Here is an 18,076-nt window from a genome sequence, read left to right as displayed (position 1 = left end):
AATGTTTTTTTACACCCTTATTACATTACTTACGTAAAGTGCCCTATCTTGAAAAAGACACCCTTTTTACGTGTTTTTTTTTTTTTTGGGGGGGGGTCGCGCATGGTATCCAGTCGTCAATGTAAGTGCCCCCCTCCCCCGGGACTTATGTAAAGGATGTTGTCTGGGTTAATGACTTGGTTAAGTATATTCAAGTGGTAGATGAAAAGATTAGGATCAGATCGACAAATCTGTACCACGTGATTAGTTTGTTTTGTTTTCAAGAAAGAATTAGGCATGCTTCCCGCCATGTGTTTGGTATTAAATCAAGCGGGACACGTGGTGCCAACAAAATAATACAGACACCAAAGCGAACACAAGGTTGTTAGAAAGAAAGAACAAAAAAACAAGAAATCAAGAATAGAATGAAGAGGGGGAGGAGGGGGGCTGGTACCAGAATGATTGACGTATAGATGCACATTTAATGAACATTGACACAAAGTATGCCCATTCACACCATCATCAAGAAAGCAAATGAGAGGGATGGTGATATGAAAGGGGGATAAAGAAAAAGAAGAAAAGAAGAAGAATACCATTGCATATGCCATATATTTTTCAAAATTAAACTTTATTTGCAGTCGAACTACAACACAGCATCTATGAATAAAATTTTTCAATAATATATTTTTTAGTGCGTCCAGGAAGAAGTAGAAAAGAAAAAGGAAAAGAAAACATGAAGAAGAAGCAGACGAAGGAGACAGGGAAGACGAAGTAGGAGGAGAAAAAAGAAGGAGGAGGAGAAGAAGAAGAACAAAAACAAGAAGAACAATAACAACATCAACAATGACAAGAAGAACAAGAAGCTAAGGAAGGGGAGACAGAAAGAAAGAAAGTAAAAACGAAAATAATAAAAAAAAAAAATTATGAAATACAAAAGAAATAGCGTCATGGGTTATATTATTTATAAGTTTGCATACCGACCGGTTGCTTGTTAATAACTGTTTTTTTAAATCAAGCAAAACTTTAAAACGTCATAACTTTATTTGACATTCGAGACATCCAATTTGATAAAATTGTCTGTATCAAGCTTGCTTAACTTTGCATTTTATTCAAATCAAATACACCAACTCCCTTCATGAGCGGCTTGGGCTGTTCCACTGGCGTACAGATAGAGGGGCTTGGGGTCTTGCCCCCCCCCCCCAACAAAAAAATCCCGACCAAGAAAAGAAAAGAAAATCAATGAGAGAATGGTGAAATATAATATTTTCTGATTATTATGGCCCGATCTTTTACAACATTTGAATTTTTGTATGAAAATGTCGAAATGTTTGCTTGCTCGCTTCGATCGCTCGCAATATCTTTTAATAAATCTTACGCGATACGCCTTATCCCCATTGATTTTTGTTTTTTGTTTTACGCCTTCTGCATGTTCGGTCTGTTCCTAATTCCTGATCCTCCCCATGCACGGTAGTAACTTCAGTTTAATATGAAACCGCTCTGCCAGCGGGCATGATGATTGGGGGGGGGGGGCACTCGAATTTGGAAAAAAAGGTAACGACGTGCGGCCCTTAAAAACTGAAACCATATTTTAAAGAACTGAAGTTGTTATAAAATGAGGGGCTTAAGAAATAGATGGCTGTCTCAGGTGCCTGGGAACTGGAATTTAACATGAAATGGGGGTCTTCAATATTGACGCCTGAATGATGGGCTCAGGAACGGGAGAATTAACGGGTGGGTCAATGAAATAAGAAGGTGAAAGTAATTCAGTGGCTTGGGAACTTCTGGGAGGGCGTCCGCAGGGGATGTTAAGGCGAGGCCGGGGCTAGGATTAACAAGACGACCGAATCTTTCATGTTTCTTACTTCTTTTGTTTTGTTGGTATGAATCGGCTGGGGATCATACCACATTATCAAAATAATCGAACTTTATGAATAGCGCTGTTTCTAGTAGATATTCAAAATGGCGCGAATCGCAATCTTCATCATATCCATTTCCGTTTTCAATTCGATTGTTGCTAAAGCCACTATTCATTCATGCATTGAGTAAAAAAAAATCAGGGCGGCTGTGGGTGGGAATTTTCATGAAAACACAGTTGTATATTCTGTTAATGGTACTCGTCTTGAAATATAAAGGAGAATGAAGGCTAACTCGCATCCCCATAAAATATATAAATAAAAAATACAAAGAAAATGACATTCTTCTGTGAGTCACTGCACAGACGGTTCGATAAGACTGCCTCACTCGAAAATCGATTGAATCATTCACAGATTGTCTAAGTTTCCTTTTGTTTGTGAAGACGACACATATCTAATCAGCTCTGATTACAGAATGAGTGACGGTGTCACTGAACAAAGCACGTGCGAAGGGATAATCGCAGCGTCTGTCTGAATGCAATTTCACCCCCCCCCCCCCCACACACAGATAAACTCTGCGCCATAGAAAGTGAGACAATAAGTGACAACTAATCGCTAATCGTCTATTTTATTTCTTGCACGCATCATTTTCTTTGTCTTCTCTTCCTCTTTGACATTTTCTCGAGGAAACTTTTTTTAGCATGTCTATTGCATCTTATTCGTATCTTAAACCTCATCCATCCTTTCTTTCTCTCTCTCTTTATTGTTTACTATTATCTCTCACTTTTTTTTACATTTCTCGAGTGAACTCGTTCTCCATCTCCCTCTCTCACTATATTTCTATTTTTCTCTATCTTTCTTTCTATCTATCTCCCTCTCTCGATTTTTTAAAAACATTTTATTAAAGGAACCATTTATCCTTTTATCTTTCTTTCTATTTATATCCTTCTATCTCTTTACCTCCCTCTTTCTATCTATATATATACATTTTCTTCGAGTAAATTAACCATTCCTCTTGTTCTCACACTCTCTCCTTTTTATAAATATTTGGGTAGACTCTCTCTCTTCCTCCTTTCTCTCTCTTTCTCTCTCTCTTCAAAATTTTCCCCGATTATTTTTTTTCTATATCTTTCTCCCTCCTTTACTATCTTTCATTTAAGCTTATCATCATCTTTTAATTCGTTATTTTCTTCCCGTCTCTCCAGAACTCGTTTCTGATCCTCCTTACTATTAGTTAGTGTTTTTATTGTCCCCGTTTTTACAATTCTTAAATTCTCTTTTCTATCGTTTCATTTCTAAAGCTCAAGAATTTTCCTGCTCTCCCTCTTTCATTTTTTCTTCAATGTTTTTCTAGTCCTTTCCTCACATTCTCCATTTCCTTTTCACTTCTCTCCCTTTCTTCCATCCCTCGCCACGTTTTTTTTACCCTGGAACCATGACTCAAAACATGATTCTGCAGAATCACGATGATTCTAGGGCAAAAAAAAGTGGCGCATAATTTAAAGGTCAAGTCCACCCCAGGAAAATGCTTACTTGAATAAATAGAGAAAAATGAAACTAGTTTAGTGCTGAAAATTTCATCAAAATCGGATGTAAAAATAAGAAAGTTATGACATCTTAAAGTTTCGCTTATTTTCACAAAATAGTGATATGCACAACTAGGTGAGCCAGTCGATGATGTCCATCACTCACTATTTCTTTTGTTTTTTGTTGTTTGAATTATACAATATTTCATTTTTTATGGATTTGACAATAAGGACCAACTTGACTGAAACATATACTATTAAACAATGCTAATTCCACATGTTCAGGGAGGAATTAATCGTTTTATCCCTTGACAATGAGGAGAAAATCAGAATATTTTATATTTCATACAATAAAATACAAAAGAAATAGTGAGTGGATGACGTCATCAGTTTCCTCATTTGCATACCGACCAGGATGTATAACTGTTTTGTGAAATTAAGCGAAACTTTAAAATGTCATAACTTTCTTAGTTTACATCCGATTTTGATGAAATTTTCAGTGTTATTCTTGTTGGATTTTTTTCTTTATATTCACATCAACTATTTTTTGGGGGTGGACTTGTCCTTTAATGCACCCTTGGTGAGGGATGAAGTAAAGGGAGAGAAGTGGAAAGGAAATGGAGAATGCGAGAGACGCCTTACATTCCTATCATCCTCTCGATTTATTCCAAGAAAGAGCTATGAAAAAATCGCCTTACGAAACATTTATCTTATTTATTTACGTTATTATGATTTTAATCGGATCCAGGGTTTTCCAAAGAGGGGGGTGGGGGCATATTTTCCCGAAGAAAATTTGACAAGCAAGAGAAAAAAAGTCCTCGCTTAAAGGGGGGGTGCACACTTTAGTGAGAATGGGATATTCAAATTACAAATTTTGATTATGCCTCAAAAAAGGGGGGGGGGGCACGGGTTGGACGTGTCACCGGATAGCCACTGCAGCTCGAAGGATAGGCCTATTTACAAACGGGTATGGGGGGGATTAGAGAGTCACTTTACTTGAGAAATATTCAATATTTGAGATTAAAAGACGCCGGATATTTTACGCCCGATACTTTTTATGGATGGTTTAATTGTATTTGGGAGAATGGGAGAGTAGTTTCAAGATTAAGCATATCGGATTCAGGTTGTTCGTGAGATTCAATCGCATTTCAGTCAGTTTCTTGAGGGAGTAATCTTTGTTGTCCGAAATCAAATAGTTCTGTCACTGTTACTGTTAGTTGTTTGATGAAGCTTTGGATTATATAAATGTGCTTATCCATTGAAAGACTCTAATAGTGTTGCAATACAGAAACAGCGTTGCAGCACTATATGCAACATATTTGCACGTAGTTGCAAAACTTTATCCAAGGCTATAATCCAAAGCTTCGTCAAACAACTAAGAGTTCGGAGAACTTTTGAATTCGGACAATTACTCCCTTGAGAAACTGACTAGAATACAGATGGATTAAACGAAACAAAAATTTATCCGATAGGTTTAATCTTTAAAGTACTCTCTCAAATACGATTAAAACATCCATTAAAAATATCGCGTGTAAAATATCTGGCATCTTTTGATTTAGAATATAAGATATTTATTATCAAAAATAGACAGAGAGCCTGTCATTGTGATCTCGTTCGCTTTGTTCCCTCGATTCCAACCCCTTTAACGTTTCACCTGGTCTCATCCCGATCTGTTAATACAAAAGTATGACTGTGTACGACCGTAGTAATAAAATATAAAGTGTCCGTATAAGCTCTTGTCATAATTTACTCTCATATTTAAAGCACCTTGGTTTCAACCCGGGGTTTCAACATGGACCTATTGTCATGATTGCTATGTTCATGATTAGTTAAAGCGACTAGCAATTGCAATACTTCAGGACATGTCAGGAGACGGATGACGTCTTTTCACGATCACATGTTAAATCAGAGTTTTAGTAAATACATCGCGTGAAAAAAGTGTTATAAGCCGATTTTCATACATAGTTTTTGAAAGGTATAATAGATTGGGATGTAGTGAATATAAAGGAGACAATAGAAAAACAATATTGAATGAAAGATGAGTAAACTGCAGAAAGAAAAGGGAGAGAAAATTGGAAAATAATTGGAGAGTGCGAGAGAGGTAAGGAAATGCAAGGATAAAACGTTTAATGAAAATATAAAGAAAGAGAGCAGGCAGATCATTGAGCTGGAGAGATGAAACTGATGATAGAAAAGAGAACTTTAAAATAAATGAAACACCCCCAGAGAGAGAAAAAAATACGGAAGAAGAAGGCGTAATGGATAGACACACTCTAAAAAATGAAGAGCCAATTATGCTTAGGAGCATGTCACGAGAAAAATCACCACTCAGAAGTGCAGTCACTATTACACGTTCTTTGACACCTGCGACAATGCAGACCTGAGAGGGAAATTGAACTGGGGTCCTTGTCTAAGAAATTAATGCAGTTACTGGGATTTTAACACACGATAAGTATATATACCACTAGACCACGACTTTTCCTCTATTCCATCTCAAACATTCAAATCAATACAATCTAAGATCTTGAATATATTTAGATATATGTATATGTAGATATATATATTTATTTGTAGTGTCTGAAAATCAGTTATGTACACATTAAAAGCAAATAAATAACATTTCACGATTGATAGGTGTCAGTTATCATGATTATAGCCCGGGGGAGGGGAGGAGTCGGGAGTCAAATATATTGCTGTACACACGTGTGACCCAAAAACGCGTTTAAAGGGGTGTTTTTTAAATTTTGGTTTTGGACGCGGTCCGCGCGTGGACTAGTTAAGGGTATCAAAAACACAAATTTTCAAGAAAAAGGGTAGTTTTGAAAGTCTGGTCATTGGTCAATCACAGAGTCAAACGTATTTAGGGTATGTTTTTCCCCCATAGCTTTTTTTTTAAAGATGAGCCAAATGTGATTAGGGTATTTACCCCCCGAAGTCATATTTTGGCGACAACTTGTTTAGGGGCCAAAATGTGTAAATAAAGCCCGCGAAAAACTTGTTTAGGGGGTTGGTATTTTGCACCCAGAGAAAAACTCGTTTAGGTGGTGTTTGGACATTCCTTGGTCACGCGTGTACGTGTACTGCAATTTATTTGACTGCCCCCCCCCGAGGGATATCGTACATACAAAATGACAAGTAACATGAGTTAATACACAGTGTAAATAATTCTGTTTGCCTTCATCATTACATCTTTTAATTCGCAGGAAATATTTTCTGTTCCCATCCCGAAAGCCTTCAGGGGGGTATACCCCTTTGGCGTGACAAGATTATAATTTTGCAACCAACATTGAATCGAATGATGGCAGGCCTATATCATAATCACAATAATTACAGTATGCAAATCTGTTTGTAATACAAATTGGATGGATTGCGGGGTCTGTATCATTCTAATCAACTATTCGAATCAACCACCCCCAACAAACAAAACAAAACAAAAAACACAGTCATATCACAGTCTCCATTCAGCGATATTCTCGAAAAATATGTGTTTTAAAATAGATTTTAAATCATTCATGTTTTTATCAAAATTCATCAAAAATAACAATATCTTTTAAAAATAGCATGACTTGTGTTTTGGTTTCATAAATAAAGAGGCCCAGTCTAAGTTTTAGGGGTGATTTCAACACGCTATTTTTAAGGTGTACCGTAAAACCTATGGACTTACACGCTATATAGCACAGATTTGCCTGCATTTGTCGAAATATCGTGATGGTATAAGTTTGGTAACAATAAAATTCTGCACCTTGACAAATGAAATAAAGCACTAAATTTTCTCCGCGTGATTCTTCGATCTCTAAAAATGTTTATTCCATGCTAGATCTCTCGTTTTTACTTTGCGGCGTCGATAAGGATAATGAGATAGCCGAGAGAAAATAGACCAATAAAATTTTTAACTGTACAATCGTTTTACGCTTCCCTGTGTATACAGAATGAAGCGTAATCTGGCCATGGTGGAAACTATGACCCAGTCAATCAATTACATAAAAGTTGATAAATATGTATACAGACGACTATCGCTGTTTTGAGAGTTCAAAACGCAAACGACACCCAAAAACTGGGTATAACCTCATCCGGGTTATCAAAAATATCCGGAGCCGGATAGCTAGACAGTTCCTTTTCATGTAAAACATTTTACTCCAGAACATCTCCCGGTTGGTATGCACAGTGTGTCTAAAACCTATAAGAGTATCTGTCTCGGGGCTGTCATTGCATTGAACGAGCGTTACTATCCGAATCCGCAGTCTCCTTGACTCTGCATGTTTGTCTCATAACCGAACATTGCCATCACAATCCGAAATGTCCAATCACGTCAAATTTGTCCAGACATTCGGTTAACGTCGGATATTCGGTTAACCCACTTCGTGAGCTTGTACGAAGCCTTCATCGGTCCGAAACCACGGCAATCCGAAACGAAGTACGACGTTCCATTATTTGGGGTTCTGAAGTTCTGCGATAATGTCACAACTCACACGTCGCAATTTGTGATCCGTTATTTAAGACAGGGATCCGGGCATTGGCAAACCGACTAACCTCGGCTTTGCCGATGGCAAATAGGTGATATTTGTCCTCTTCGGTCATATCCGTGGCGCCTATCCGTTTATACAGCTTCATGACATCCTTGTTCCATTCAACGACAGTACCCTGTACAGCTTTGCATCCTCTCTCCTCAGAAATCTGAAATTATAAAAATCAAACAGATTCACTATAGAGACAATTTCAAACTGAACAAAAAACAACAATAATTGTGAATAATAATTAAACAAAAAGTCAATATTTGTCTCCTGCCAACTCGTCCACTCACCACATGGTCTATACCTTCATTTAGTTTAATGCCATTCCGTCCATCAACATTTCGTCTAACAACCATCTGGTCCATTAACAAATCGGTCCACTCATCACTTCGTCCAATAACCAGTTCGTTTAAGACCATTTCGTCTCATAACCAGTTGGACTAATATCCGATTTATTTTCTTTCATTTTGCCCAAATGAACATTAAGTCTGATTAGACCAAATGGCATTTGACCAACTGGTTATTAGAAATAGTGGACAAAATGGCAATTAGACCGTGTGGACGAGATGGCAATGAGACAATTGGCACGAGAGAGATCAAATGAAAATAACTTCCAAAACAAAGAAATTCAGCGAAATGATAATAGGTTACTTATAAAATTTAACTATGAGCATGATGAGGGAAATAATTCCGATAAATGAGCATGTGAGACTAATATGGGGTGGGGGTTAACTGAGTATTTTTATCTAATGTTAAAATTTTTTACGAAAATCTAGAGTCAATTTGATTATTGCCAACCGTTGATAATGGTATGTTGTAATTTGAAATTATGTATTTAGGCAGTTTGATATCTTTCTCGAGTCCACTTTTTCAATAAAATCTCCGAAATTGTAGTTTGAGAATTTATCTTAAAAATATAATGTTTGGGTGCCGAAAAACTACAACGATTATGTAATTTCCAGCCCCTACCATGCTCAAATTATAATTGTGTGTATGAGATGAGAACATTTAAAAAGATGTGATTGTTCTTTAACTATGATAACAAGCGTTATTACAAAATAACAAATGCATAATTCATGATCTCAAAATCACTAGTCTAATAGACGGCCAATCACCTGATCCCCTTCGTCTGCTCATGCGCAAATTGTGATTAATGAAATCAGTGCACTGTAAAAACTGTGTTGTTAAAACTGACACCAATTGGTGTTGATAGAGGACCACACCCTGAGGTATTAAAATAACACCCTAGATATTGAACATAACACCAAAGAGTGTAAATGTAACAACCATAGGTGCTGTAATAACACCTATAGGTGTAAAACTAACACCACCAATTTAACACCGGTGTAAAATAACTGGTGTGGTCCTCTATGTACACCGGTTAACACACAGTGTTTGCTGTGTGGATTTGATATTGATATGAAGAATGTTTCTTACCTTGGCTATTGTGTGGAGAAGGGCAATGCCGAGACCGGTTCCTGAGGGGATAATTGAAAAAAAACGAGAAAACATTAACGTTTCACCGATCAATACACCTTTCGAAGAGTCAAAGCGTAAAGCCCTCCAATATCGATGAGTATATCATAGGATCAATCAATCGACCTCAATTGAAGGTGACCTGTGAACGAAGTCACTTGTGAAAGAAGTCACTGCCATAAAAAAGAGTTTGAAGGATATAAATCAAGGTTACAGACAGCCGCAATACCTGTGGGATGGATAATAACGATAATGGGTAATAATCTGTATTATCGATTTTTAAATAGAGTAATTGGGATGATGAAGTGATTCCCAAATAGAGTTCATTAATGTCGTATCCCAAACGTGCCTGAATAACTATAGTCGGTATTTTTATTTTAGATCAGCTAGGGGCAATAGGCAAGCGAACATTCACCTCTGGCATGTCTGCTTGTACTTGCCGAAAGATTTAAAAAAAATGCAAGAAATATATATTTTTTTACCAGATATATTCAACATCTGACAGGAGGGGCGACCACCCCGCCCTTTTATTTTCCAAGGTATAAACAAAAGACTGAATAATAATAATAATAATAACCAATTTTTGTATATCACTTTTCCCCAGAATGGCTCAAAGCGCTTTACAGCATATTATTATCCCGGTCATTGAATTCATTTCAATCCCGCACGAAAAATGCACACTTTCCACTCCCTGGGTAGCATTCCTTGCATTCATCGCAGCCTCATTATGGCGCTGGCAAATTCAAACATACAATACCCTTCGCGTATTACCGGGTACCCATTTAGCACCTGGGTGGAGAGTGGCAAAGTGTGGATTAACGCCTTGCCAATTAAAGGACTCTAGGCCATGGTGGGATTCGAACACACGACCCTCTGTTTACAAGGCGAGAGTCAGAACCACTAGACCACGGAGTATGAAATGAAAGAAGGGGAAGCAAAGGCATGGAAAGGGAGTCATTAATTTCAACTTTATCAATGTCTATATCTCACCCTTGTAATTTTCCTGAGATGTTGCAGGTCGTCTTTGCCCTCTACAACCCGCGGCGCCGCCCCTTTTCAAAACTTTGATAATTGCGCTGTCGTGCTGAGAGTCATCGTGGGTATGAGGTATAATGAATGTTTGTAACACACCGCCCTCCTCTACACATTTTTATACCTACTATACCAATGCCCGAAAAGACATCAAATATATTGCTCACCTCTGTATTCAGAATTGACGTACACATCTTCCAGATAGAGAAGACGTCCCTTCCATGAGCAGAAGCCCATGAAATAGAGGGCATAACCCAAGATGGACGATTCCTCGTTGGCCTCTTTGTCTTCTAAGACGATGCTCTCGAACACCGGGTAATCACCAAACCCATCTCGACGAAGATCTGAAGATGAGGATGAAAACAATGTCAAAATTTATTTTTAGGGGTAGAGAGCTGAGAAGCCTACAAAAAAATCACCCTAATAATTAAGAACCAATGAAATGAATCTTTAATGATGATGGTGATGCTAATTACAATGACACCAAATTTAGTTTAAAGTAGCTGTACTAGTAATTATAATGGCAATAATGACTGTAATTAGGATAATGATGATAAACCCCAGTCATAGACACGTATCTTCAAGGATCTACATGGCAATATACCGGCATGACTTGGGGAGGGTCCGGGATAGTTTTGACTCGTTTGACCCCTCGAGTGCTGATGACTACATTTCGCATCTATACACATGGATCTACACGGATCATGCCGGCGGAGCATGTCGTCTAGACACACAGCTCATTAGGGCGTCAATACGGATTAACTCGGCAGCGGCACGGACCAACACGGTAGCCTCACGGACCAACACGGTAGCCACACGGACCAACACGACAGCCTCACGGACCACCCATGGGGCCACCCAAAGACTGGGCCACCCCATATTGTTCCACCAGCGCGGCAGTGCCCGGATGATCCCGGATATGTTTTTAAACTCTCAACACGCTAAAGGACTGGCGCGTTGGATTCCCAGACGTTCACGGATCTCCCCAGACCATCCCGGATCTAATCCGGAGCGGTCTGGTGTCTATGTGACTGGGACTAAAATAACAGGGCCCCGTCTTTACAAAGAGTTGCAATATGATCCGATCAACCACAACTATGGAAAGCCAGCAACGTCTAAAATGCACACTGCAAAAACGCCGGTGTTAATTTAACACCATTTCGGAAAACACTAGAAAAGTGTTGAAACAACACCGGTTTACAATAAAAACCGATATTGTTTTAACGCTAACTGGTGTTGCTTTAAATGCCTATCTGGTTTTAGCCAAATGCCAAAACCGGTGTCGAACACTTCTCTGTTGTTTAATATAGATACCAGGATCGTGTTAAGTGAACACCGGTGTTTTTGCAGTGCATGTTTATTCAAAATATTTTCAAGATATGATGTATACTCATAATTCATTGTTTTCTTGAAACCTCAGTGTGCTTCTCTTTTAGTCTGCTGGGCAAACCCTTCACTCGATTTAAGGGCCTGAATGAGCAGCCTATTCATGCTTAGGTATTGGAACAGCAAGTTTTGTGTGTGCTAGTCTTTGCGTGGAAGCACACTTGTTGATCAAAGTTCCAATCAGGGTCTGTGCCTGCAGACTACCTATCTTTGTTCACAAAGTGCATTGTGCAAATCTCCTGTAGAAAAAAAATCTGACATTGATGGATTTCCATATATGTGGAGCGTTGTGGCCCAGTGGATAAGTCTTCTGACTTTGAAACAGAGGGTCGTGGGTTCGAATCCCAGCCATGGCGTAATTTCCTTCAGCACGAAATTTATCCACATTGTGCTGCAATCGACCCAGGTGAGGTGAATGGGTACCCGGTAGGATCAATTCCTAGAATGCATGAGCGCTGAAAGACAGCTCAAGCTAAAGCCGGGGTAATAATAATAACAACGCGCCTCGGAATAGAATATTTCTAGATAGATGGCGCTATATAAATGCCTATTATTATTATTATATAATTTGAGTTGATCGGACCAATCGTAACTCTTTGTATTTCAAAGAGTTACGATTGATCCGATCAATCGTAACTATGGACGGCCAGCAACGTCAACATCTATCATGCATGTTTGTTCGAAATATTTTCCAGCTATGATGTATATTCATGCATTCATTGTTTTTTTTTTAATTCACTGCGCTTCTTTTGCATACAGAGGATATTGTGCAAGTTTTCCGTAGAAGAAAAATATGACACTGATGGATTTCCATAGAGTTATTATTGATTGGATCAATCGTAACTCTTTGTAAGACGAGGCCCAGATCACATCGCAAATATAGTAATAAATTATCTGGTAATACAACCAGATGGGGGAGGGGTCAACGTTTAATGACAACTTAATATTCTAACCATCCTGATCATTAACATTATGAGATGAATACTATAAATAAGCTCACCATCTTCAGAGACTTCTACCCGATCTCCATAGTCTTCACTCTCTGCGAGTTTCCTCATAAGTACTGAGATCTGAGAACAGTCTTCAACCTTTCCTCGGCGTATCACATAGCGTACCATAGGCTTGGGCTTTGAACAATTCTAAAAACGAAATGAAAGTAGAAAAAGTCAAGTGTCTACGGGAAAATGCGGGAGGAATGTTACAGTTTGACGATATATGTACAAAAAGAGCTATATACGTATTATTTGCAGGCCGGACGATATATTCGAAACAGTAAAAGGAGTATCAAAATTACAAAAAATCGGGAGGGGGGTACATAAAGCATGGATGGCTAGTTATTGAACCTTATCACAAAAAATGAATTAGTTCAGGCTTTATTGAGGATGGGGAAACATGTAAAGTATTTTTTTAAGCAGGTGTTTCGGCATTAGTAAATATAAATCATAACATCAAACATACAAAATGATCAAATTGCACCGGTTACAATAGTATAGATATAGACATAATTAATGTAAACAATAATAAATAAATGTAAATGCAGAGGCCAGCTATCGTAAGCTGAAAGCTTGAAATAATACAGTTGAACTGTATCGGATTGAATTATAATTTTAATTTCATAACACGTGTAATTGTTTATCATAATACTTCAAGTCATCTGGATGGTTTCAATAATATAATTTATGAATGTAGTAAATAACGATGATTATATGTTTCTGTATATAGGCCTTACTATCTCATAAGCACACAACATTGTTTATTGAAATGCATAAACATTTCATATTGACTAGATGTTATAATTGTACATGGAAACAAACACTATTTATTACAAAGTTCTTTGTTTTAATAAGTAATGCATCTGAACATATACCGAATTCATCTTTGTATATTTGTAAAAAAAAACCCGACTATAGTTAGGAGAGCTTCATAACAAAAAAATATTTTTTTTCTTTTAGTCATCCTCAGGCACAAGTCGGTGGTAATTTTTTTCCACGTGTATATATTTTTGCTGTCCTTTGCCTGGAAATTAAATAAATTGAATAAAAAATAAAAACAAATTGTGCTTTTAACCACTATTTTCCGAATTATGCATTTATATTCCTATTTCATTTTTTCTTATTCTTTTCGATGTATCTACACTCTTAAAACAAATCAGTGGAATTGACTAGACAGGTAGTCAGCTGGGTGCAATTGATATGTCTAGTCACATTTCTGACATATATTCTAGTCAGTAACTCTGTTCTAGTAAAATACGACTAGAAAATAGTTGAATATAGAAAAACAGTTGCCCCCATGCAGCTGACCCTAATAACCAGTCAATTTTTACTGATTTGTTTTAAGAGTGTATGTGCGATACACATATATACAATGGGATATCATGCAGTGTAAAAACACTTTGAAATTTTGAACAGGTCGTTTAAGCTTGTCACCTTAGCAAGTATTGCTTTAAGCTATTGAAACTTATTGAAAAGTTCAAGCAAAAGTCATGATAGTTAGAGTGAAGGCTTAAACAACCTGCTTAAAATGTCAGACTTTTTAGAGTGTGACTATTTATACATGAATCCATGCAAAAATGGATTGATAAATATATAAAAAGAAATAAGTAACAATTACCAGGGGGCAAAATAATGTTTGTTTGCATGCATGTTTCTTTGACAGAAATCAAGATGGAATTGGTCCATTCTCGATAAAGTGATTGCCTTCATTGGATATCTCCACCGCTTTACTGGACCTTAGATCAAGGAGATGATATCTTCTTTCTTATGTGGGAGGGACACGCTGCATGTAAAAAGACGCCCGTGTTTCGTGTCTACATTTTTCTTAAAACTGTGTATTTATTCGAATTCACGGAAAAGCAAAATTCTTCATCACCTCATCACCACTTTCCTCTGACGGTTTCCTTTTGTGTCTTTACACAGTGAGTGAAATTGATGCACCGGTTCGACGAAAACAAATTTGCATTGGTTTCTGTTGTATCTCCCCATTATGAAAAAGGAAGTTCGTATATTTTGAAAGCTTTCATTCTTTGAATATGGTTTCACCCCCCCCCCCCCCCACTCCTTCCCCCTCGGTCCGACGGCCCTCTTTTCATTATTACTTAGTGCATTCCAATCTTTTTTATCTCTATTCTTTTTTTTTTCATCCCGTCTTACAAACTAGTTTTTATCCAACGGATTCCTTCACACAAAAAAACTTTTGGCTGGATTACTCACTTATAACGTCGTTAGCGACCTTGTTGTATTCATCTTCTTTTGAGTCACTCGCTTGTAATTGTAAGGATTTTTAGGTCATCTTATTTAGGCCAAGTAGAATTAAATGGGCATTTGCAAAGCATGACAGAATCCACGATTTATTTCTTCCTGATATCCCATAATAAAAGAAATCTAACATCGTAGAGTTGCTTTGTCATAGGAGCCTCAACGCATTAGAGGGATATCAGAACAGAAGCCTTGCCATTACAAATACAAATCCTCCTGAGTCTAGCTTGACTCTCTTTTATTTTACTGAATCTGTTCTTCCTTTCAATCTAGCATTAAGCCACGTAATGACTGTTCGATTGATCAGTGAAGGCGAAAAAAAAATTATTGGCGACAATGGCGTTTACTGATCAGTGGTTATTGTTCATGAATGCCTGCTTTATTACCGCGTAGATGGAGATAAAAGAAACTCCTTATTTTCTTTAAAAAAAAACTATTAATATATGCAATGTACAATATTGTTGATGGCAACGTGCGTTGTAAATCACGTGCTTATTAAAAAAACATACATGTAAACATGGCAAAAGAATGGAAAAATTCATATAGATTTATCTGGGTCTAAAAAAAAGTTGAAACATCGCACACCTCGAGCTACCGGCATGAAATAGTTCACTTCGTGGGGGTGCATGGTTTTGTACTAAAAGAAGGTCAAGTTCCCTTGTTGTAAATAGAGATTTGTTTATACTGTCGATTGGACTAAACTAGACTGATACATTTAAGTCCATGTTTCAACCATGTATCTATAAGTGTGGCGTAATGAGTCAAAAGTTTTGAGAGGGCCAGACATGGAGTGTCAGGTAAAATTCATTTTAAAAAAAGTTGCGACTGAGTGAAGAGAGGGAGTCAAATTTTCGACATTTTTTTGTTAGAAAAATGTAATTTAGTGAGAGATTTCGACATAACATTACAAAAAAAAATAGGGCAAGAGCCCCCTCCCCATTCTGAAGGCCACTGATCTATACAAACCAAAAATAAAAGATATATATCACAAGCGACATATGGGAGAGTGAGACCACGTTGATTAGAATACAACATTGCAGTTGCATATGAGTAAAAAAAAAGGCCCCAGACATGGCGTACGGAGTAGAATTTGTTAAAAAAAAGGTGGGAGAGCGAAGCAAACAATCAAATGTGATTGATTTTGAAATGATGTCTAGAATATAATTCATTTCACCCTTTACCTTTCCTTTCCTTTCTTTTTCTTGGTCGAGATTTGTTCCTTTTTATTTTTCTTTATTTTTTTTTCATTCGTTTATCATTTTGGTTACTTATCTATTTATTTTTATTTATGAAATTAAAATATCTATGCATTGATCCATTTTTTTTTTGGGGGGGGGGGGTCTTTGCCTGGCCCCAAGCCCTCCCCCATCTGTACGCCAGTAAAGCATTACACCAGAAGAAAAGGCCCCTGGAATTCAGAAAGACATAATCGTAAAGAAAAGACTGCACTGCAAAATAACATTCAAAGCCTGACCTAAACTGTAACCCGACAACCTTGTACCTTTCGAGTCAATATCAAAATCACAATCCCATACCCCAAGGTGAGGAAAGAATATTGTTATTGTCTGGTACGATACAAAAAAAATGTGATTGCATCTACATGTGTGCTCGAAGCATACGAAACGAAACGGATTGGTGACAAAAAAGACTTGTCAAACACAAACGCGCCCGAGATCAAATTCTTCTTAACGCGGCTTATTGAGCAAAAGTCATGACAATTTAAGGTCCGATAAGTAGATATATTTTGGGTTTATTCCCATAATTTCTGTTAATAAAATCCGTCTTCCCCTTTTCCCAGGCCCCAACCCGTGTATCGATAGTTGTCAAACTTTTCGATACACACATTATTTCCCAGCAATTATGTTCGTATACACTCACTCCTCCATGCATGTCCTCTGTTGATGTCCCAATTCCAGTCAACCAAAAGAAGAATACATGCTGTTTCAAATGATTTCCGCTCCACATTATGTAACAATAGCAGCAAGAAGAAGAAGGAGGAGGAGGAGAATAATAAGAAGAAGATGATGACGATGGTGAAGAAGCAGAAGATGGTGATGATGATGAAGAAGAAGAAAACAAATGATGACGAAGTAGAAAAGGAGGAGGAAGAGGAATAAGACAATGAGACAATAAAAAAAAATTCTTCTCCTCACCTCAATCTTATCAGTATGATCTTTGCCCATCTCGATCGCTCGTTTATCCTTCAGAACAAGATGAGAAACAGTATTGATAATTCCAGATATTTTTGAAGACTTTCCACTCTCCATTGGTAGGCGTATCAAAGAGTTTGAATTTAAATCCCTATCTAGTCACCGATAAACAAGATAAAAACGAAAAAACGAGTACTTCACTTTTAAATGCAATGTCCTGAACCGCGGTCCTGAACCAATTTATCGCAACAGTTGTTGAAATATTAGCCAAGGATTTGACGTTATCCGGTACAGGAATGTAATTTTCAGTCTCGTATGCGTTACGGATCTTCTGTTTAAGAGTGGCAAGCTGTTATGAGCAGAGCAGTGATATTGCTTCGCGGCAATAATGATGAAAAGTTTGCAATGCATTTGGGATATACGCTGTTCGAAAGGCCGTTCTTGAGCCTCGCACGCAACAATAATTTAGATAGGAAAATTTAGCTGGATATATCTGCGCATGTGCACTAGGAGTACCCTCATTCGTCAAATTTTACGGAGCTCACCAAAGGACCTCACAGCACGTACATGAAGGGGTGGGCCTAATTCTTGTCGGTGCTACTGGATGTGGGAATTTTCATATTTCTTACTGTTTTGTTAAATTTTAACCATCAGTGTTTGTTTGCCGGTACGCGGCAGATGTCAGGAGTGGGGGATGACAGTTGTGGTATATTTATTGTAAATGTCTTTAAAAAAATGACAATTACATATGATTTGACGCGACAATGGCAAAATAATGATAATTCCAAACATCACCACTACCGCATTGTGTCTGTTCTTTCATTCCATTGCTATTTACCTTATTCCCCCCAAAACCCTTTTCCTGCAATTACCACAATATGTTCAAGGAAATCCTCATTGGGAATCAAC

The 18,076-nt window shown here is 37.6% G+C and overlaps 1 protein-coding gene across 1 annotated transcript; it reads right to left on the bottom strand.

Annotated features, from left to right (window-relative positions):
* Positions 1–6,260: 6,260 nt before the first annotated feature.
* On the bottom strand, positions 6,261–17,592 carry LOC121429785 (thialysine N-epsilon-acetyltransferase-like). Its single transcript, XM_041627016.1, has 5 exons — positions 17,171–17,592; positions 12,764–12,902; positions 10,545–10,721; positions 9,307–9,347; positions 6,261–8,032 (listed from the first exon to the last, which is right to left on the bottom strand). Exons 1-5 carry the CDS (start codon positions 17,282–17,284, stop codon positions 7,817–7,819), a joined length of 687 nt encoding a protein of 228 aa, XP_041482950.1. The 5' UTR covers positions 17,285–17,592; the 3' UTR covers positions 6,261–7,816.
* Between the last annotated feature and the right edge of the window lie 484 nt (positions 17,593–18,076).

Source organism: Lytechinus variegatus, chromosome 16, assembly GCF_018143015.1.
Source record: "Lytechinus variegatus isolate NC3 chromosome 16, Lvar_3.0, whole genome shotgun sequence".
NCBI lineage: Eukaryota > Metazoa > Echinodermata > Echinoidea > Temnopleuroida > Toxopneustidae > Lytechinus > Lytechinus variegatus.
Note: the sequence above shows the minus strand (reverse complement) of the source record. Positions and strands in the feature narration are given on the sequence as shown.